The sequence below is a fragment of the Coregonus lavaretus genome (assembly GCF_964263955.1).
Source record: "Coregonus lavaretus genome assembly, chromosome: 12".
Classification (NCBI taxonomy): Eukaryota; Metazoa; Chordata; class Actinopteri; order Salmoniformes; family Salmonidae; genus Coregonus; species Coregonus lavaretus.
The window spans coordinates 56,494,077-56,516,789 of NC_139999.1; the positions used below are offsets into that span (position 1 = coordinate 56,494,077).

General features: G+C 41.8%; 1 protein-coding gene across 1 annotated transcript; it reads left to right on the top strand.

The window, feature by feature from the left end:
• The first annotated feature begins 369 nt into the window (after positions 1–369).
• On the top strand, positions 370–19,353 carry cyc1 (cytochrome c-1). Its single transcript, XM_084173099.1, has 7 exons — positions 370–644; positions 12,737–12,927; positions 13,153–13,279; positions 13,508–13,665; positions 16,655–16,815; positions 18,236–18,336; positions 18,853–19,353. The coding sequence occupies exons 1-7, from the start codon at positions 564–566 to the stop codon at positions 18,955–18,957; spliced, it is 924 nt and encodes a 307-aa protein (XP_084029225.1). The 5' UTR covers positions 370–563; the 3' UTR covers positions 18,958–19,353.
• The last annotated feature ends 3,360 nt before the right edge of the window (positions 19,354–22,713 follow it).

Genomic DNA, 22,713 nt, shown 5'->3' on the forward strand with positions numbered 1-22,713 from the left:
CTAAAATGTAGAAAATAGTATGAGTAGGTGTTCTAAAACTTTTGACCGGTAGTGTACAGTATATGACAGTCATGGGCTTCATGTTAGATTTTTGTTGGAAAAAGTAGGCCCACTCTCCAGGGCACAGGGTAAAGGGTTATTGGAGGACAGCTGCTACAAGAACACACAACACTGCTATCTACAAGCCTACAAACCAATGCTGCCATCTCTTGCAACTTCTGCCTATATGACCATTCAATCATTTCAAGAATAATGAAACAGTTAAAACAGAGTTTTGTAATCTTAAAGTCATCCGACCAATAGGTGTCGCCGTTTTTATTATGGCCTTCCTAACTTTGTATAAATAAACTCAAAAAACGTCTGATATTCGCCACATTTCATTCGTTCAAACAGTATAAACAATTTATGTAGACATTGTCGATACATATGACACTAAATCGGCTGTCAAACACTTAAAACAAGGCAATGTTGTATAAACACGCCTTGCGTAATTTTCTGTAGGGGCGGGGGAGCAGTGGATCTAGCCGGGTTCGCTGTCTTTCGAGGCAGGAAAAGACAAGAAGATGGCGGCACTACGAGTGGTCGTGCTATCGGGGACTGGACGAGCCTTACTATGCACGCCAAAAATGATCAAGGCTCCTCGGGTATGATGACATGTTTATGCTCTTAATGCTGTATTGGAGTTTGTTCGTAAAAAAAAAAAAGAACACCTTCAAAGCCACCCTGACAGCTAGCCGGGTATCTAGCTAACTAACATTAGCTAGCTAACACAGACAAGGTCACTCGAGCAATGCTTACATTACCCAATGTGAGCTCGATATCTACATTTTAAAGTGATGGATGGTTGAAAATAGTGATGGTTTGATACCGGAGCATGCTTCGAAATCGAAAAGCAGTTTACTTTCTTTCAATCAAAGCAGTGTGCAGATGCCGGTATCACCAACCTGGTCTCAGAGCATTTCGTATTATTCTGTACATAAACCTGAGACACCCATAATATGTTTGGTTTCGTATGGTAATTATCAGTGCTTGACTTGGACTGGAGCTCACCGGAGCTGAGAACCACACATTTTCCTCTTATTGAATATTAGCTCAAGTATTGTGGAGGTCCTGCACCTAAGTATAAACAGTACTATTTCAGTCCAGGTCAAGCACTGGTATGTATTAATTTGTGGATGTCCATCACCCAGTTCGTATGATATGTTACGAATTACAATTCGTATTATATGTTACGAATTTGCAAAATATACGATACGTTATGAATTCTAGCTAGGTGGCTAACGTTAGCTAGGTTAAGGGTTAGCTAAAAGTGTTAGGGGAAGGGTTAGCTAACATGCTAAGTAGTTTCAAAGTTGCTAAAGTTGTGGGTGATTAGATTCGATCTATAACATTTTGCGTTATACCGTTTTTGCCGTAAGTAACCATGTCTTATGTTACGTTTTGGTATGGTTACATATCATACTAATTTGAGTGTCACGGATGTACTATGTTATATCTAGTCAGACCAGGCTGGTATTACTTTATCAGAAGCACATAATTGACCTGAAACTTCATTTGATCCTTTTTCAAACCATGGGTTGCAAAAACAGTGTGGGCAAAACTTCTGACGATCAAACGCTGCTATTTATTGCTGACCAGCAGATGTCACTAATGTGCATTGTGAACCGATAATGAAGCTCCATAATGAGGGGGAATCTTGACTTCAGTGATCTTCAGGTCGGAAAGTCTGAGTTCTAGAAAGATGCCAGAATTTCCGAGTTGGATGACCATTCAAAACTATTTCAACAGAGAACACTCCGCCAGGGACCTCATTCATAACTTCTTCACCGACATCACTATGGTGGGTTTATACTTTCATATTAGTACATCATTTTGCTTTATTTTAACTAACAATAGCTAGCTATCAAGTGGCAGGACCAGTTTTCCCAAAGGTGAATGATGTGTAACGTCAAGTTGTGCTTGCTGGCCAGCCATCAATGTCAGTGAATGCTGCTATCAAGCCAATCTAACTATACTTACTGAATGAAATTTGAAACTGGTCATGACTAGATTAAATCTCATTTCACTACGATTGGTTAGTCAACATGCAATAATACCTGTATACTGTCAATTACTGAGATGAATTATTTGCGTTTAGATGAACAAAATCAGATTAATTGAGCCTACCCTTTCCCCCTCCCTTCTCAGTGACTGTGATGTGATCATAACTGCTGATTATATTGTAAATGTGTCACAGTTTGCTTAGAACACCAGTAAAATAAAATATGCAATCTAAAAGTTGATAAAGCGCTCACTCTTCCAATGTGTTAACTTTTTTATTCTTCTAGAAAATGAATTTGGTATCAGCATTGCTGGCTTCATTAAACTCTTAATCTGATGGATTTTGGATGTCCATGGTCTTATTTGTTTGAGGGCCTATACAGTGGGGAAAAAAGTATTTAGTCAGCCACCAATTGTGCAAGTTCTCCCACTTAAAAAGATGAGAGAGGCCTGTAATTTTCATCATAGGTACACGTCAACTATGACAGACAAAATGAGGAAAAAAAATCCAGAAAATCACATTGTAGGATTTTTAATGAATTTATTTGCAAATTATGGTGGAAAATAAGTATTTGGTCAATAACAAAAGTTTCTCCAATACTTTGTTATATACCCTTTGTTGGCAATGACACAGGTCAAACGTTTTCTGTAAGTCTTCACAAGGTTTTCACACACTGTTGCTGGTATTTTGGCCCATTCCTCCATGCAGATCTCCTCTAGAGCAGTGATGTTTTGGGGCTGTCGCTGGGCAACACGGACTTTCAACTCCCTCCAAAGATTTTGTATGGGGTTGAGATCTGGAGACTGGCTAGGCCACTCCAGGACCTTGAAATGCTTCTTACGAAGCCACTCCTTCGTTGCCCGGGCGGTGTGTTTGGGATCATTGTCATGCTGAAAGACCCAGCCACGTTTCATCTTCAATGCCCTTGCTGATGGAAGGAGGTTTTCACTCAAAATCTCACGATACATGGCCTCATTCATTCTTTCCTTTACATGGATCAGTCGTCCTGATCCCTTTGCAGAAAAACAGCCCCAAAGCATGATGTTTCCACCCCCATGCTTCACAGTAGGTATGGTGTTCTTTGGATGCAACTCAGCATTCTTTGTCCTCCAAACACGACAAGTTGAGTTTTTACCAAAAAGTTCTATTTTGGTTTCATCTGACCATATGACATTCTCCCAATCCTCTTCTGGATCATCCAAATGCACTCTAGCAAACTTCAGATGGGCCTGGACATGTACTCACTTAAGCAGGGGGACACATCTGGCACTGCACGATTTGAGTCCCTGGCGGCGTAGTGTGTTACTGATGGTAGACTTTGGTCCCAGCTCTCTGCAGGTCATTCACTAGGTCCCCCCGTGTGGTTCTGGGATTTTTGCTCACCGTTCTTGTGATCATTTTGACCGCACGGGGTGAGATCTTGCGTGGAGCCCCAGATCGAGGGAGATTATCAGTGGTCTTGTATGTCTTCCATTTCCTAATAATTGCTCCCATAGTTGATTTCTTCAAACCAAGCTGCTTACCTATTGCAGATTCAGTCTTCCCAGCCTGGTGCAGGTCTACAATTTTGTTTCTGGTGTCCTTTGACAGCTCTTTGGTCTTGGCCATAGTGGAGTTTGGAGTGTGACTGTTTGAGGTTGTCGACAGGTGTCTTTTATACTGATAACAAGTTCAAACAGGTGCCATTAATACAGGTAACGAGTGGAGGACAGAGGAGCCTCTTAAAGAAGAAGTTACAGGTCTGTGAGAGCCAGAAATCTTGCTTGTTTGTAGGTGACCAAATACTTATTTTCCACCATAATTTGCAAATAAATTCATAAAAAATCCTACAATGTGATTTTCTGGGGGGGAAATTCTCAATTTGTCTGTCATAGTTGACGTGTACCTATGATGAAAACTACAGTCCTCTCATCTTTTTAAGTGGGAGAACTTGTACAATTGGTGGCTGACTAAATACTTTTTTACCCCACTGTACATGAAGCCAACTTTACCATATTATCCTGGAGGCATACTTACACACCTAGTCTCGTTGTACAGTCCCTTACTTTGTGTGAATGATACCTCTCAACTTTAAACATTGCGAAATTCAAATACAAAATAAGTTGTTTAGATTTGTTCTATTCTGTGACTGCATGAAATAGCAAACATAACGTGAATTCAGCGATTACATTTGTTTACTTCATCTTTGATGAAAAAGTAACATCCATTACGAGACAAAAAACTACAGGAAAGACGGTTGTTTAATGTGAGAGGCTCAGCAATGTTAGGATTTTGAAAGTTGTGTAGTGTAAGCCTGGCATTAGCCAACCTGTAGTGGTGTGTTGAATAGATTCCACGATCCGAACTTAAGCAAGTGCTCGACACTGTGTGCACCCACTGTGACATATAGCACCGCCCACCAAGCGAAACCAAGCAAAATGAAGGGAAAAGTGTGTCCCCTGGGAGCGTATTCATAATGCAGATTCTGTTGCAAAACGTTTCTTAAATGGAAGCAAACTAAATGGGGAGGGACCTGAAGTTTCTATTGGAAAAATATCATTTTCGTTGCAAAATGAAACTGTTTAGACTAATGATTACACCCTTGCTCACTATTAGCCTCCTGTAGCTCAGTTGGTAGAGCATGGCGCTTGCAACACCAGGGTTGTGGGTTCGATTCCCACGGGGGGCCAGTATGAAAAATGTATGCACTCACTAACTGTAAGTCGCTCTGGATAAGAGCGTCTGCTAAATTACTAAAATGTAAATAAAATAAAAGGTTAAATGATCGGTAAGCTGTTGCCACTAGTTACCACAGCTACAAAGTCAACATTCCTATTGTAAAACTTAATGAAAACAAAAATGTGCTTTTTGGTCTTAAGGTTAGGCATAAGGCTAGTAGTGTGGTTAAGGATAATTGTAGAAATAGGTGGGGTTTAGCCATAATTCTGACTTTGTGGCTGTGGTAACTAGTGACAACCACAGTAAGCACCGAATAATTTAGGAAACCCAGCTTCAGTTTAAATGGGAATAAATGAAAGCCTCAACAGCTAGCTAGCAATTTATTTTATTTTCAGTGTCCGATCATTCATAAAACGAGTCCACTAATTGTTATTATTACCTTTCCACAAAATGTCAGTTGCTTAATATGAGCAAATTAACCCAAATGTTTTAAAGAATAGGAAATCACGATTTAGTTGGCTAGTAGTAGTGGCTACTGCCTGTCCAGTGAGTTAGCTAGCCACATTTCAGTAATTTAACTATCCTCCTAAATGTGGTGGTCAGTGGATATACTAACTCTGAGTTGAACATATTTGTCTGAAAACGAACTAGTCGCAAGTTATTGTTGCCCATGGTGAAGTCATATCGAATCAGCTGGCTCCTGAAGCCTCTGTCTATGTACCCATGAGCTCCCGAGTGTAGACAGTCTTTTTCGGAAGTACATACCAGCCGTAACGGGAGTAAATGAAGATGGTTGCTCAGCGAAACTCCATATTTGGTGAGTAACAAACGTATTTTGGCATTATAGCACTTGCAGAGCTGTCTAATGGAATCTGAGCTTCCTAGGCGTTACATTTTTTTTAAATCACAGTTTTTGTATTTATGCATTATGAAAATTACATTAGTGATTTTAGTGAAAATTATAAAGACAAAAAAAGTGAACATTCAATTATTATTTTTTATTGGGTAGACATCAATAGGAAACTACTATAAAATATTTCAGTTGTGTATATTACTTAGTTTTTATTTAACTTAATATATATATATACAGTGAGGGTAAAAAGTATTTGATCCCCTGCTGATTTTGTACGCTTGCCCACTGACACAGAAATTATCAGTCTATACTTTTTATGCTAGGTTTATTTGAACGGTGAGAGACAGAATAACAACAAAAAAATCCAGAAAAACGCATGTCAAAAATGTTATAAATTGATTTGCATTTTAATGAGGGAAATAAGTATTTGACCCCCTCTCAATCAGAAAGATTTCTGGCTCCCAGGTGTCTTTTATACAGGTAACGAGCTGGGATTAGGAGCACACTCTTAAAGGCAGTGCTCCTAATCTCAGCTTGTTACCTGTATAAAAGACACCTGTCCACAGAAGCAATCAATCAATCAATCAGATTCCAAACTCTCCACCGTTGCCACGACCAAAGAGCTCTCCAAGGATGTCAGGGACAAGATTGTAGACCTACACAAGGCTGGAATGGGCTACAAGACCATCACCAAGCAGTTTGGTGAGAAGGTGAAAACAGTTAGTGCGATTATTTGCAAATGGAAGAAACACAAAAGAACTGTCAATCTCCCTCGGCCTGGGGCTCCATGCAAGATCTCACCTCGTGGAGTTGCAATGATCATGAGAACGGTGAGGAATCAGCCCAGAACTGCATGGGAGGATCTTGTCAATGATCTCAAGGCAGCTGGGACCATAGTCACCAAGAAAACAATTGGTAACTCACTACGCCGTGAAGGACTGAAATCCTGCAGCGCCCGCAAGGTCCCCCTGCTCAAGAAAGCACATATACAGGGCCGTCTGAAGTTTGCCAGTGAACATCTGAATGATTCAAAGGAGAACTGGGTGAAAGTGTTGTGGTCAGATGAGACCAAAATCGAGCTCTTTGGCATCAACTCAACTCGCCGTGTTTGGAGGAGGAGGAATGCTGCCTATGACCCCAAGAACACCATCCCCAACGTCAAACATGGAGGTGGAAACATTATGCTTTGGGAATGTTTTTCTGCTAAGGGGACAGGACAACTTCACCGCATCAAAGGGACGATGGACGGGGCCATGTACCATCAAATCTTAGGTGAAAACCTCCTTCCCTCAGCCAGGGCATTGAAAATGGGTCGTGGATGGGTATACCAGCATGATGATGACCCAAAACACACGGCCAAGGCAACAAAGGAGTGGCTCAAGAAGAAGCACATTAAGGTCCTGGAGTGGCCAAGCCAGTCTCCAGACCTTAATCCCATAGAAAATCTGTGGAGGGAGCTGAAGGTTCGAGTTGCCAAACGTCAGCCTCAACCTTTAATGACTTGGAGAAGATCTGCAAAGAGGTGTGGAACAAAATCCCTCCTGAGATGTGTGCAAACCTGGTGGCCAACTACAAGAAACGTCTGACCTCTGTGATTGGCAACAAGGGTTTTGCCACCAAGTACTAAGTCATGTTTTGCAGAGGGGTCAAATACTTATTTCCCTCATTAAAATGCAAATCAATTTATAACATTTTTGACATGTGTTTTTCTGGATTTTTTTGTTGTTATTCTGTCTCTCACTGTTCAAATATACCTACCATTAAAATTATAGACTGATCATTTCTTTGTCAGTGGGCAAACGTACAAAATCAGCAGGGGATCAAATACTTTTTTCCCTCACTGTGTGTGTATATATATATATATATATATATATATATATATATATATATATATATATATATATTTAGTTTCCTTAGTCCTAATCTCTGCTCAGGCAGTAGCAGCCAGCTATCAATGCACTCCCCATACTGTAGTCCTGTGTAGCTCAGTTGGTAGAGCATGGCGCTTGCAACGCCAGGGTTGTGGGTTTGATTCCCACGGGAAGCCCCTAAATAAGATCTGGTGCAACCAATTACCTTCAGAAGTCACATAATTAGTTAGATTACACACAGGTGGACTTTATTTAAGTGTCACATGATCTCAGTATATATACACCTGTTCTGAAAGGCCCCAGAGTCTGTAACACCACTAAGCAAGGGGTACCACCAAGCAAGCGTTACAATGAAGACCAAGGAGCTCTCCAAACAGGTCAGGGACAAAGTTGTGGAGAAGTACAGATCAGGGTTGGAGCACCATTAAATCCATTTTTTTTAATGGAAATAATATGGCACCACAACAAACCTGCCAAGAGAGGGCCGCCCACCAAAACTCACGGACCAGGCAAGGAGGGCATTAATCAGAGAGGCAACAAAGAGACCAAAGATAACCCTGAATGAGCTGCAAAGCTCCACAGCGGAAATTGGAGTATCTGTCCATAGGACCACTTTAAGCCGTACACTCCACAGAGCTGGGCTTAATGGAAGTGGCCAGAAAAAAGCCATTGCTTAAAGAAAAAAATAAGCAAACACGTTTGGTTTTCGCCAAAAGGCATGTGGGAGACTCCCCAAACATATGGAAGAAGGTACTCTGGTCAGATGAGACTAAAATTGAGCTTTTTGGCCATCAAGGAAAACACTATGTCTGGCGCAAACCCAACACCTCTCATCACCCTGAGAACACCATCCCCACAGTGAAGCATGGTGGTGGCAGCATCATGCTGTGGGGATGTTTTTCATTGGCAAGGACTGGGAGACTGGTCAGAATTGAAGGAATGATGGATGGCGCTAAATACAGGGAAATTCTTGAGGGAAACCTGTTTCAGTCTTCCAGAGATTTGAGACTGGGACGGAGGTTCACCTTCCAGCAGGACAATGACCCAAAGCATACTGCTAAAGCAACACTCGAGTGGTTTAAGGGGAAACATTTAAATGTCTTGGAATGGCCTAGTCAAAGCCCAGACCTCAATCCAATTGAGAATCTGTGGAATGACTTAAAGATTGCTGTTCACCAGCGGAACCCATCCAACTTGAAGGAGCTGGAGCAGTTTTGCCTTGAAGAATGGGCAAAATCCCATTTGGTTCATCAGTAAAAGCTGGTTTTCAAAGTTTCTGGAATCCAACCTTGCTCTCCTGGGGCTGAAAACAAGTATTGCAATGCTGAACAGCCTTTCACATGCAGCTGATGCAGGTAAGGGTGTGTTTAGCCTCAGAGACAGCTTACAGACTGCCGGGAAGGACTTGAGCAACTCCATATGATCAGCTGAACAGGCCAGGTATCCGTCCAGCTGTTTGGAGCGTTCTTGTGCTTGAGACGTCTTCATGGCAGAGAAGAAGTCCTCCTCATCTGATGAACTGGTGCGATCACCTAGCTGCAGCAACAGTTCTTCCAGGTGGTCCTTGATGTAGTCCATTCCTGAAATACAAGAAAGATGACAATAGAAATCATGCCGTTATGAGCCTACATTAATCCATCCCCATCCCCCATCCATATAAACCAAGCAACAGGGCTAGGTAGGCTACCCATTGGATTGAACCACAAAGTCAGGATTGTAGTTTAAATGGGTGGTTCTCAAATCTATGAAGTGGCAAAATGTTCACCAAACACAGTTTATGAATAATAAAATACTTTTAATCAACCACGTTGTCTTAGCCATTCTGATGGTGGCGTCATCCTTTGTCCATATTCTTTTGAATTTGGGGAGAAGGATTGCAGCTGCGATCAGCTCAGGGTCGTGAAACGTGGCTGAAGCGCTTCTTCAGTCCCAGTTGTAGCGCATCCACCAGAGGCTTACAGTACTTCAGGGACAACATGATTTGGTCAAGTTTCGTGATCAGCAGGTTGATAGTTGGAAGTAGCCACCCCATCTGGGCATTGGTTTCAACCTGCAGGATGTTGATGGCCTTTGCGACTGGGCTCATGGTGGCAGCATACTCTGTGAGGAAGGCGAGTTCAGCTGGAATGAACCTATGAAAAAAATAATTATATATATATATATATATATATATAAATATATAATACTGTTTCCTCACCCTATACAAAGGGGACCACTAACCATTTCACCTGATTTTTAACTACAGTAATCAATGGCTGGATGAGTAGTTGACTAAATGGATCTATGATAGTGTATGGCTACAACATGTGAAACAGGTAGTCCCCAAGCAAAGGGTCAGGAAACACTGCAACAGATTTAGACAACATTCAAGACAAAATAATACATAATCCTTACTTACATTGGAACCTCGAAGTCTGTGCAGAGAACTCTTGACGGCCGCATCTCCTTTGTCTTTGACGATACTCAGTAGTCTTTCTACAGCCATGAACCAGGAGTTCCACCTTGTAGCATTCGGGCGCAGCAGCTGGAGGTCATAAGCATCTTCAACTGTTTCGGCTGCAAGTGTGGATCTTCCACATTTGTTCCAAAGTGTTTGGCACTTGCCAAATGTTGAACAGGACACTTTTCTGTAAGCCTCACTGGATGTTGCTTTCAGGGCGTCGACTGTAGATACTAAGTTGAGTAGGTGGCAAGCACAGCGCTGGTGCTTCGGCAGCTGGTACTCAAAACCATCATCTTCATTCAGGATCGTTGCCACATCAACAAACTCCACTTTTTCACTCTCCTCTTGTTCCTCTTCACCATCTTCCTGTCCTGGATGAGCTGCTTCACCACCCACTGCCTCGTTGTTTTCATCTTCTCCAAAAACTTGGAAAGCTTTCAAGAAGTTAGAGCCGTTGTCTGTTGTTGTTCTCACAATCTTACCCCGGATTTCAAACTCAGAATGGATGTCATTTTAGGGCGCCTGCCAACACATCAAAGGTGTGCGATCCTCTCAACCGTTTACAGGCCAGGGCTGCAGAGCATCTGTTGAGACTGTCAGGGTCTATCCAGTGGGCTGTAACACCAATGAAGCTCAGTCTTCTTGCAGACCAGCAGTCGGTGGTGGTGGCAGTGTGGTCAACTCCTCTCATGGCCTCAGTCACCTTCTTCATTTCCTTGGAGGCTTCATCAATCCTGGAGTGCAGTGTGGGCCTTGATAAGATCTTTGAGTTAGGCTGCAGATCCTGGACAAATTCTCTGAACGGTTCTTGTTCTACAACAGCGAATGGTTGGAGCCCTTGGACCACATACTTTACCACGGCTTGTCGATGGATTTTTGAGACGCTGTCTTCAGTAATGTGCTTTGCTTGATGGTGGAGGGAGTCTTAGGGGCATGTTTTCTCTTCAGTGTGTTTGCCGTCAGTTCTCCACACTTAAGATGGTGTACTGTACATGCTTTAAACCTATAAACAACATTAGTTAAGTGAGAGTTTGTGACCACCATTTAATATTACAATGATAAACTTAATTGATCTAGCTAGTAGGTTACGTCAATAACTTAAGTCTACAGTAATTAGCTAGGTAAGAACAACTTTATCAACTAACACAAGGAATAAAATAGCTAGCTAACACCCAAAAGCGAACATTAGTTAGCTAGCTAGCTTGACCAGGTGTTTAGAGAAAAGGTATTTGGCTAGACTAACGTTACCTGACTAAAATGTGCCCAGATTCGGAAACGACTAGTTAGCTAGCTTGTTAACTAACTAAATAATAACACAATACAAACACACAGGTTATTGATTACTAACGTAATACAATGAAAACACGTCCCTAGTGGACTGGACTAACAATCGCATGACTGCTTGGGTAGAAGGAGGGTCAGAGTGGAAGGGAGAGACAGAGATTCAAACTATCGTGGTTACTTTGGAGACTATTCTCACAGTAATCATAATACTTATGCACCCTAATAACGCTCATTCGGATTAGGAATGCAACATGTATTTACGTGTAGCTGTCCTCGATAGTTGAGTTGATGATGTAGGACTCTGGTTTGCCCACCAGAGATCCCAATGTCCTTGGTAGAGTTTCTGGTCGTAGTGCTGGTTAGAATGGATACTTCAGATGTACCAGTGGTTGTCTGAGAGGGATTGTCCTTCCCACTTTGTGTCTTTAGTGAAAGTTCTCTAGACGACTATACATGCCAGCTGCAGACTGAAATGATAAGGTGTATTGTCTTCTTCACCTCGTGTAGAGGTTGAGAGTTTCAGAGTCTCCATTTCAAACGTGTGGACTAACATCTCACGTTTTCTGGTCTTATAGAAATTCAACCATTTGCAACGTTTGGCTCACGCTTCACATCTGCTGGTCTTCCTCTGGTAATGGAGTTGTAGTTTTAAACCATTTTGTAACGTTTAAGCTCATGCTTCACGCTTCTTGGTCTGTAGAGTTTAAACCATTTGCAACGTTTAGCTCACGCTTCACGTCTGCTGGTCTAAAGGTTTATTTGTTTTTCAAGGCTTTTTATGCACTCTGGGTAAAAGGGGCGTTCCATCATGTTTACACAATCTCTGATGTCACTCAGGGCGTGGCTAGTCACTGTGCATAGTTTATATGAAAAACGAATATCTCATTAGAAGACTAAAATCACATTCCTATCTTCACCAAAATACTCTCATACTTAATCATATATTTTATACAACATTTAGATGTAAACTTGATCGAATATGTACACTTTCCGAGTTAGTTATTACTTGATACCATCCTTAATGACATCACAAAATAATAAACAATGACATGAATATTCTTTAGATCGCCACTGACCATTTCCCACATTCTTTTAAGAAGGAATATTGTTTCATTATCCACTTTTGGATGTTGGAGTCTTGGTGGGAAGACATCCTTTGTCTCACAGGGAAATTCTTTCGTCTCATACTAGAGACCAAAAGGAGTACTTTTCTGCAAACTATTTATGGCCGGCTGTTAAGTCATAAAACTGGCCCCCGGGAAAGGGGGTGTTCAAACCTTTGCCTAGCAGAAATGTTTGATCCTCAACCCATGAGGGCAAGTCATGACAAGTCCCACTCCTTTGGTATCTGTTGTGAAACCCAGAATAGAAGGGCAGTTTCATAAGTGCTTAGTTGTATGCCTTTGCCTTGACATGGGATGCATATTCAGTGATATCATCATAACCAACAAAGATTGACCACAATATTAAGGTTATTTTGGTTAAGGCAAAAATGATGGCGAAGAATACCTCAAATGGGCAAATGGATGACAAATGTCAGTAGCTAGCTACATTCATCATCCTATGTCAACTCTCTTCCTCAACAGGCCAACATGTCGTTTGCCAGTCTACCCAGGTCGAAGAAGGTGGCCCTGACAACATTGGGTGTGTTGACGACCGGCGGGGCCGGACTGGCTCTGATGCTGCAGCAGTCGGTTAAGGCCTCAGACCTGGAGCTTCATCCCCCCAACTACCCCTGGACCCACAGCGGCATGCTGTCAGCCCTCGACCACGCCAGGTACTAGCTAACTCCTAACCAAAAAGGCCATACAATTACTTTCTACCATCTGTTATCACCAAGGCTTTTTCCAGTGCTAGCAATAGGACATTTGATATGAGACATTTCGAATTTTAGGGAAAATTTAGTTTTCTAAAGGAATCTTATTACATGCTAGAACATATTTACCTGAAAAGGAGGACTGGATGAAATTGATATTAATGTCTGTTTTTCTTTATATTACAGCATTCGCCGTGGATATCAGGTGTACAAGCAAGTGTGTTCAGCGTGTCACAGCATGGAGTACCTGGCCTTCCGTAACTTGGTCGGAGTGTCGCACACAGAGGCCGAAGTGAAGGTTTTGGCTGAGGAGGTAAGGCTTTGTCCTTGGCCATTACATTAAACAAGGTCATGGCCTTTATAGATGACTGTGTCAGTCACTGGCTAGAACGTGTCCTTAGGCACAGTTCCAGGATCAGCTTTCCCTTTCCCCAATCCTAACTTGAACCATTATGAGTGGAAATGAAAAGCTGACCTATCAGTTTCAAGGAACATCTTGGTCCTTCTCCATGTCACTGACCACTGTCGGTTCTCTGCTCAGATTGAGGTGGTGGATGGCCCTGACGAGTCAGGAGAGATGTTCACCCGTCCAGGAAAGCTCTCCGACTACTTCCCCAAGCCATACCCCAACCCAGAGGCTGCCCGTGTGGCCAATGGGGGAGCCTTGCCCCCAGATCTCAGCTACATTGTCAATGCCAGGTACTGTGTTGTTCACTCCAGTGCAGGGTTCTCCAACCTTTTCTAGCATGAGAGCTACTTTTAAAAAATGTAACCTGTCGCGAGCTACTCATTGTTTTGGTAGCTTTCTAATAGGTGCATTCTTCTCCTCTCCTCTGCAACTCTTCCCTGGGTCCTTAGTGTTAACTTTAATTGACACAATGACTAGGTTCCAGTTGAACAACGTTTACTTCACCGTATTACCACAGTACATAGTCGCCATCACACTCAGGCCAGGTCCGTCTCCAGTGAGACTACTGCGCAGGCATACTAATAAATAATAACAGAGTGATGGCACCGTAATAACAGAAATATAGGGATACTTAAAACATGAACTTAACTATCTCCCACTTTTCTGTAAAGACAAATAAAACATCAACAAAATAATAAAATGTCCCAAGTATTATTTAAGTTCCCCATTTACAAATGGGTTGTGTGACAAAAGTTTTTAGCTGCCACTTTCCATTACTGAGGAGCCCAAGACTGGATGCTTCCTTTTTAGTCAGACAGTCAGCAAGCTGTTCCTTTGTGGGCGACCAGTTGTAGCAAAGGTCTGTGAGCCACCCCAGATGAAGTCATCAACATGACAGGCATGTACTCCAGTCACATTGCAGTCTTGATCAAGCCAATAGAAGAATGCAGGATCCACTTGTGACATTTTTCCACCTGTACTCAGCATTGTTGCCTTGACTTTGTTGTACCAGTAGAGTGATGCATCTGCCAGGCCATACAGACTTTTTTAGTTTCCACAGTGTTCCTTCGCTCTTAGCTTGAGGCGGAGGTCGGATGTGAATGTCCCTTGACAGCTCTGTTCCCTGCAAAAATGCAGATTTGATGTCTATGTCATTTCTTATGGCAGATCACTGTCAGCAGCAATCTGATTGACTCTGAGGCGCATGTCGGTGAGTCTTTTGGGAGGTTTTTAGCATCCAGCTCCTCAAAACCTCTATCAACTAGATGTGCTTTTGGCACTATTCCAGTTAAGGATTCTTTAAGGGTACACACCCACCTTGTTGAGACACGTTTTTGGCCAATGTCTTTGACTTCCTCAAACACTCAATTTTTCCTCCAATTACTGAGTTCATCTAGTTTAGCTGAGTCAAATGATACGTCCTTTGTTTCAAGTACATCATCATTTTGAATGTCATTCTGTTTTTCTCGATTTTTCTATTGGTTCAATTCTGAGATTATCTACAAGTGACAGGTCAGCTGAACCTGTTGTACCAGAAAGTGTAGCTGGTTCAGAGTACTGCAAGTTGTACCAGTTCTGGTGTTTCTTTGGCTTTTCCTGCTCGTCCAATGACTGTTGCTGTGTGTGAAATACCACATTCTCTGTCCATGTATTTAACAGTTTGTCCAGTTTTCAGATTGGAACAACCATGTTGCCTTAACACATGTGGCTGTTGTTGAACGTTTTCGTCATTTGAACCCTCAACAGTATTACCTGTGTCATGGTTGGTCTCTGCTCCATTTCCTGTGTCAGTTTGTGTCCATATAATTGGATGCGACATCTGGTAGGTTTGTCTGTTAATGTGTCCTTTTTGTCATTTTCAGTAGGAGGCTGATTCTCAGCAACAGCCCTTCCATCTTTTTGATCATTTACTTTCTGCAATCTTGAGTGATACACCCTGACAATGGTGCCTCTGTGCCTCACGAATATCACCACACCATCTTGGCCAATGACTACTCCCGGTCCTTTCCACTCTTGACAGTCAACTCGTTTGTAGGACACTTTGTTTCCAGGCTCGTACTTCTCATCTGTGGGTCGACGCTGTTTATACAGAGCCCTGCGAATTCTCTCTGAACACTCTGCTTCAGTGAACGCTTTTCTCGCTGCATGTAGTGCTGAAAGGTGCTGTCCCACCCACAGTGATGGCACCGTAATAACAGAAATATAGGGATACTTAACACTTAGTGCACTACTTTCTCTTGTACACTGTTTTCTGTCAATATACCTGGTAAAATAATACAATCAGATTTTTTTTTAATCCCCAAATTGTGTTCTGAGTTTTTCACTCAACATTACAATTGTTCATAGAGAAACAACATTTGATGTTCTGAGTCCATGTCAATGCTTAAATCACATCAGAATACTTTTTTTTTTTGGTGTGGGAGAAAACGTTTAATTTTAGTGTAATTCCCCTTTAATTGCGCATCTGGCCCTGTAATTGCGCGTCTGGCCCTTTAACTGCGCATCTGGCCCTTTTTAATTGTGCGTCCTAGCGTGAGGAATGTGCTGGTCTAGCGATGGTTCCATACTGCTGCTGCTCATTTCACGGCAAAGTTTATAAATAACAAATAATCGAAACATATGATGTGCTTACTAATTATATAGTTCTGCCTGGTAAACCTATGTTGCAGTTAACATTTAATTGAGAAGGTTTTTGGGGAAAGTATTTGTCAACCCACAAGACTTATCAATTCAACTGGCTACACACTGAGTGATAGACAAACGTGCGTACCACACAGACAGACAGGCAATATTGCTGGAAATTAATTGGCAGATATTGTTAGGTTTGGTTTTTAAAGCCAATAGTGGCTAACCAGCGGTGGGATAATGTCAATGGTACATTGATTAGATGGGAGCTTGCCGTGTCTGATACTTGTGAGATTTGTTTATGACAGTTTGTGGTGGAACATGTGAAAATTGCATGTACTTTCAGAATTGTTTGGCGAGCTATTCATAGGTGGGCTGCGAGCTACCGGTAACTTGCGATCGACCTGTTGGAGACCCGTGCTCCAGAGTATCTGGTGATTGGGAATATCGACAGTAAACTAAACGTTAGATTCAAGGTAGAATATATTGTAACCTTTTCTTCCCCAAAAATGTTTTTTAAGTGTCTATACAGCAGGAAAATACTTTTGTAAAACCACATCAAGACACTCCACTCCTATTACTCATACCATGATATCATATCTTAGCTTGCTTTGCAAGTGCTATGTCCTAAGTCGTTTTCCTCCATTGTTCCAGACATGGAGGTGAAGACTACGTGTTCTCCCTGCTGACGGGCTACTGTGAGCCCCCTGCTGGAGTGGAGGTGAGGGAGGGCCTCTACTACAACCCTTACTTCCCTGGCCAGGCCATCGGCATGGCTCCCCCCATCTACAATGAGGTCCTGGAATTTGAGGACGGTCAGTAGGATTCCCTCTGCTAGGGATCAGTAACTTGAAATAATAAGAGTTTTTTTTTTAAATTGCATTGTGCTAGCATTTTTACCCTTGACATGCCAGACTGAATGTCTAGGTTCTGGTGTCTATATAGAGTAATAGACTAATGATTCGATATTGGATATATACTGAACAAAAATATAAACGCAACATGCAACAATTCAAAGATTTTTACTGAGTTACAGTTCATATAAGGAAATCAGTCAATTGAAATAAATTCATTAGGCCCTGATCTACGGATTTCACATGACTGGGAATACAGATATGCATCTATCAGTATCTGGTGTGACCACCGTTTGCCTCATGCAGCACGACACATCTCCTTCACATGGAGTTGATCAGGCTGTTGATTGTGGCCTGTGGAATGTTGTCCCACTCCTCTTCAATGGCTGTGTGAAGTTGCTGGATATTGGCGGGAACTGGAACACGCTGTCGTACACGCAGATCCAGAGCATCCCAAACGTGCTCAATGGGTGACATGTCTGGTGAGTATGCAGGCCATAGAAGAACTGGGACATTTTCAGCTTCCAGGAATTGTGTACAGGTCCTTGTGAGATGGGGCCGTGAATTATCATGCAGAAACATGAGGTGATTGCGGCGGATGAATGGCACAACAATGGGCCTCAGGATCTCGTCACGGTATCTCTGTGCATTCAAATTGCCATCGATAAAATGCAATTGTGTTCATTGCCCGTAGCTTATCCCTGCCCATACCATAACCCCACCGCCACCATGGGCCACTCTGTTCACAAAGTTTACATCAGCAAACCGCTTGCCCACACGACGCCATACACGTGGTCTGCGGTTGTGAGGCCAGTTGGACGTACTGCCAAATTCTCTAAAACGACGTTGGAGGCGGCATATGGTAGAGAAATTAACATTACATTCTCTGGCAACAGCTCTGGTGGACATTCCAGCAGTCAGCATGCCAATTGCACGCTCCCTCAAAACTTGAGATATCTGTGGCATTGTGTAGTGACAACTGCACATTTTAGTGGCCTTTTATTGTCCCCAGCACAAGGTGCACCTGTGTAATGATCTTGCTGTTTAATCAGCTTCATCATATGCCACACCTGTCAGGTGGATGGATCATCTTGGCAAAGGAGAAATGCTCTCTAACTGGGATGTAAACAAATTTGTGCACAACATTTGAGAGAAATAAGCTTTTTGTGCGTATGGAACATTTCTGTGATCTTTTATTTCGGCTCATGAAACATATGTTGCGTTTATATTTTTGTTCAGTGTAGTCTACATCTTGCATTTTGGTCATTAAGCAGACACTCTTATCCAGAGCAACTAACAGTCTGTGCATTCAACTAAAGTAGAGAAGACAACCACATGTCAGTCATTGCAAGTAAAACCTTCCATTTTCATGTGATGATAGGAACCCCAGCCACCATGAGCCAGGTGGCCAAGGACGTGTGCACCTTCCTCCGGTGGGCGGCCGAGCCTGAGCACGACCAGCGCAAACGCATGGGCCTGAAGGTAAGCTGGCAGCGAGGCGCCAGCCACTGCCGTAATATAAATAGTTGTCATCAGAAATGGATTCAATAGTGCAAACCGTTTTGCAACAGAAAATGTTTTACAATGAAAACAAGTAATTATTTTTTTTATTTTTTTGGAGGCTCTGTTTTGTTCTTTTTTATTTTGTTGTTTTCTAGTGAATACATCCCTGATTTAGGACAATCCTTTCCATTGTTTGACACAATTACTTTGTAGTCTTGAAAATTGGTAGGTCTACGTGGAGCATTGCTTGGACCCGTCAAGTCTTCTTAAATTCTATTAGATACATTCATTACAATTTCATATGTATTGAGCCACTACTTGTCATGTATTAAAACATACAAAATAAAATATTTGAAAGAAAGGAGTCACAAAGTCAAATCCCCTGTTTGGATTTGTCGTCTTTTTGGCCCTTGTTTCCAAATTGCTCCCTTTTCTACGTCACTCTCATCACAGTTGACATTGACCCCATCTCACTCAAACAATTTCTTCCCCCAGCTGCTCATGGGCTCCGCCATCTTGGTCCCCCTGGTCTATTACATGAAGAGGCACAGGTGGTCTGTGCTGAAGAGCAGGAAGATCGCCTACAGGCCCCCAAAGTAAAGACCTAGATAGCTGCATTCTGACTGCCCATGTTGCTTCTCGGCTCAAATTCTGACCCCTCTGATTTGCGATTGTCCATCTTTTTAAAAAAAACACATGCATTTATGATATGGTTGCCCTGATTCACTTGCTGGGTGTCCTCTCAATGGGTTATTCTCTGCCAACGGAGAAGGATGTAAACACAACCTCTATACTGTTTTACTGTACAAAATAAATTATCGAAAGAAACGTGTCCAGGTTGTGGTCTAATAGTTAACCTGTTCTTTGAGGGGAATCTCAACAGAGTCGTGCAACCTTGTGCTGTTGTGAATCTGTCACGTCATGGGTTCTGTACACTTTGTTGTGTAAATATTTAATAAACACTGGTGTACCGAATAAACCATGTTATAACCCAATGCTACCTGTGACCATGTTCTGCAATGCACCTACGCCACACATTTCTTGTCTTGATGTGGTTCATACACTTTCCACACATTTAATTTATGCTCTAACTTACAGGGATTCTTGAAAGTCGGGACAATCCTTGTCCAGCAAGGAAACTTTATTTTTATAGTTAAAATATATTGTTGCATTATTTTAGATAAAAAATTACATTTAGGTGAAAGGGGAAATATTTGCTTATGGAAATGTCTAAACATTTTTAAAAAGTATTAATTTCCATGTCGGGTATTGCCCTTGTCCCGAGCAAAGGATCCTGATTTCAAACTCTCCAAAAGTGTTTAATTCAAATAACTGGCAATTAATATTAACTGCAAAAAGGATCTTATGTAGTTTCTTGCAATAGCCCTCTGAGTAAAAGCGCTCAACTTTTTAAACAAACAATTTTGAAATCACCATTGTCACAACCATAAACTGTCAACTCCATCTGCCTGAGATAGGGTATGAATTTTGGTTCAAATGTTTATTTTAATTTGGTTTTTAGAGTCGAAGCAACTTAGAAAAAACAAAATTGCTACTTTGTATACCCCTTGAATGGAGAAAAATAAATGTTGTCAACGCCGTGAAACATCAACTCTGTCAAGATCTGACAGAATGGTTATTTTTATTGGGGATTTTCAAATGAACAATTTTATAGTTTACAAATGTTTGTATTGAACTTATTTTTAGAGGCAAACATTTATTTTGAGTATTTAACTCAGTCAGTGGCTTGTCAACTCAGTCACTTATGGCTAACCCCCTTTAAAATGTTTTCTTTGTCAATGTTCTGCAACGTATGCTTAAACTATTGAAATATTTGCTGTGCTAGATCTAAGGGATAATGTTTCCTTTATAAATGTTTTACATTCTGAATCTAGAAAAATATGTCAAAATGCTAACAATTAGCCCTGAAGCATTATATAGCACTATCAAATAAAACAAGAAGTTTGGAGTTGTTGGACAATAAATGTACAAATGAAATGCCTTTAATGGTATCTGATGGAGTTTAAATAAATCCAGTTGCATTTTATGAAATAATTAAGAAATAGGTTCCTTTACATGGTGTGAAAGACCAAAGTATCAGCCTATCAAAATATATATTTCAAATGTTAATATTAAGACAAATATTTGTGGGGAAAAAGTAGAGCTTATCCCGATTTCAACAGAATCCCTAACCTACATGCTGGCCCTCGATACAGCTACGACCGGAAGTTACTATTTTGTAGCAGGTTAGGAGAGTAAGCGTAGGTCTAGCAGGTTAGGAGAATTAGGTTAAGGTTAGGAAAAGGTTTATGGTTAGCAAATTCTCTCATAACCTGCTACGAAAAGTCACTTCTGTAGCTGTATCAAAGTGGTGTTTTTATGCAACGTTCAAAACTGGAACCTCGGAAATCTCAGACTTCAGTGCGTTCAAAACAACTGGGAACTCTGGGGGGGGGGGGGGGGAGGGGAAACGAGCTCCGACTGGGGAAAAATCGATTTGAACGGTCATCCAACTCTGAAACTGGCCTCTTTCTAGAGCTCCGACTTTACGACCTGAAGATCATGTCATGATTTGACATCAGATTTCCCAATTATTTTAACCCTCCCGTTGTCCTAGGGTCAAAATGACCCGCCACTGTGTTGAACCAACTTTATTTAATTTTTATATTTTTTGGATCATTTGTGAGAAGGAGGCAGTGATACTTTCTTTAAAGTCTCACTGCCTCCTCACAAATGATCCCCAAAATATAAACATTTTATAAAGTTGGTTCAACACAGTGGCGGGTCATTTTGAACCTAGGACAACGGGAGGGTTAAATGCAGCAATAGAAGACAACTGGGAACTCGAAAGAAACGAGGTCAAATCATGATGTCAGTGAGTCTGAGCTCTAGGATGTTGCCCGAGTTTCCAAGTTGGAATTAGTTGTCAGAATTCCCAGATGTATTGAATACACTGAAGTCTGAGAGTTCCCAGTTCCCAGTTGTCTTGAACGCAGCGTCTGGTTACTACTGAAAACTATTTCTAAAAGCCAATTTATGCTTGGAGGATGTCACTCAATTGCGGAGCTTTGGAGGCATGTAGAGGCCAAATCAAGCTCCATACAGCATTGCAGTGCGCCTCTCAAATGTTGTAACAATGTGGAGGACTCCCTATAGCTCCGCATTGACATGATTGGTTGATGGTGGGTGGGGGCAGGAGGTCCTGTATAAACACGGTCGGCCTGCTCATTAGGCAGGATTAGGCGGAAGATTGATGAGGGCAGCATTTTCTGAGCTAAACTGACCAAGACGCACCTTCAACAACAACAAATAAAACCCACCAAAAACAATGACAATTTCTCTCAACCAGTAGCGTATGTACTTTTTAGGTAAGCCTGATGCTGCCCTTTGGTAAGCAATGCCCACTTTGTCAAAGGCGCAAAATATTCTGCTTGTCCATTCCCAGTGCACCTCTCCGGGGTGCTGTTGGAGAGATGCATCTCTGCAGCGCTCCACCAACGTTATGTCCCAAAAAAAGATCTAACATAAATCATGTAGCAGATATAGCATATGGTAGAAAGTGTGGCCTTTTCTGTAGCCTACAGGCTGGATATAAAATGTATGACAATGTAATGAGGACCTACACTTTTTACATCATGCAGGTTTCTCAGATCAAATAACCTAACCTAAATGGCACTCAATCAAATAAAAAATGTGCTGTCTTGTTAACAAACAACATATCCTGAAAACAGGACAGGTCGAAGTAAAATGGACAGTATGAAATGGACAATCACAACTGTTGTTCAGGAGTTTCACCCTATTGTCATGATCGGTGGATTCAAGTTTGTATCTGTACAAAATGTAGTTAAATAAATAAAATAAAATAAATTGCGAGCCTATTTGCAATGTGTTTACACAGCGGGAAATGCAGAGGTATTTTTTTATTTAACTAGGCAAGTCAGTTAAGAACAAATTGTTATTTACAATGACGGCCTACCCCAAGAACAAATTCTTATTTACAACGACGGTCTACCCCGGCCAAACCTGGACGATGCTGGGCCAATTATGCGCAGCCCTGTGGGACTCCCAATCACAGTCAGATTGTGATACAGCCTGGAATCGAACCAGGGGCTGTAGTGACGCCTCTAGCACTGAGATGCAGTGCCTTAGACCGCTGCCCCACTCCAGAGCAAATGCAAAATTCCAACTCCTGATAAAGTTGGGTAGCTGATATTCAGAGTTTAAATGGCCAAATGGATTAGTCACAGGAATCAGGAATAATAAAGCCAATACAATGGCCTGTTTTACAAACGGTGGGCCTAAGACATGGATGGGCATTCATAAAATCCCATTGCAGGCCAACATGGTAGGCTACAC

Bases quoted from the DNA above. Each gene is read 5' to 3' on its own strand.
- cyc1 (XM_084173099.1), top strand. From the start codon at position 564: ATGGCGGCACTACGAGTGGTCGTGCTATCGGGGACTGGACGAGCCTTA. The intron at 16,816-18,235 runs GTCAGTAGGATT...ATGTGATGATAG, and splicing joins GGTCCTGGAATTTGAGGACG to GAACCCCAGCCACCATGAGC. The intron at 18,337-18,852 runs GTAAGCTGGCAG...TTCTTCCCCCAG, and splicing joins GCAAACGCATGGGCCTGAAG to CTGCTCATGGGCTCCGCCAT.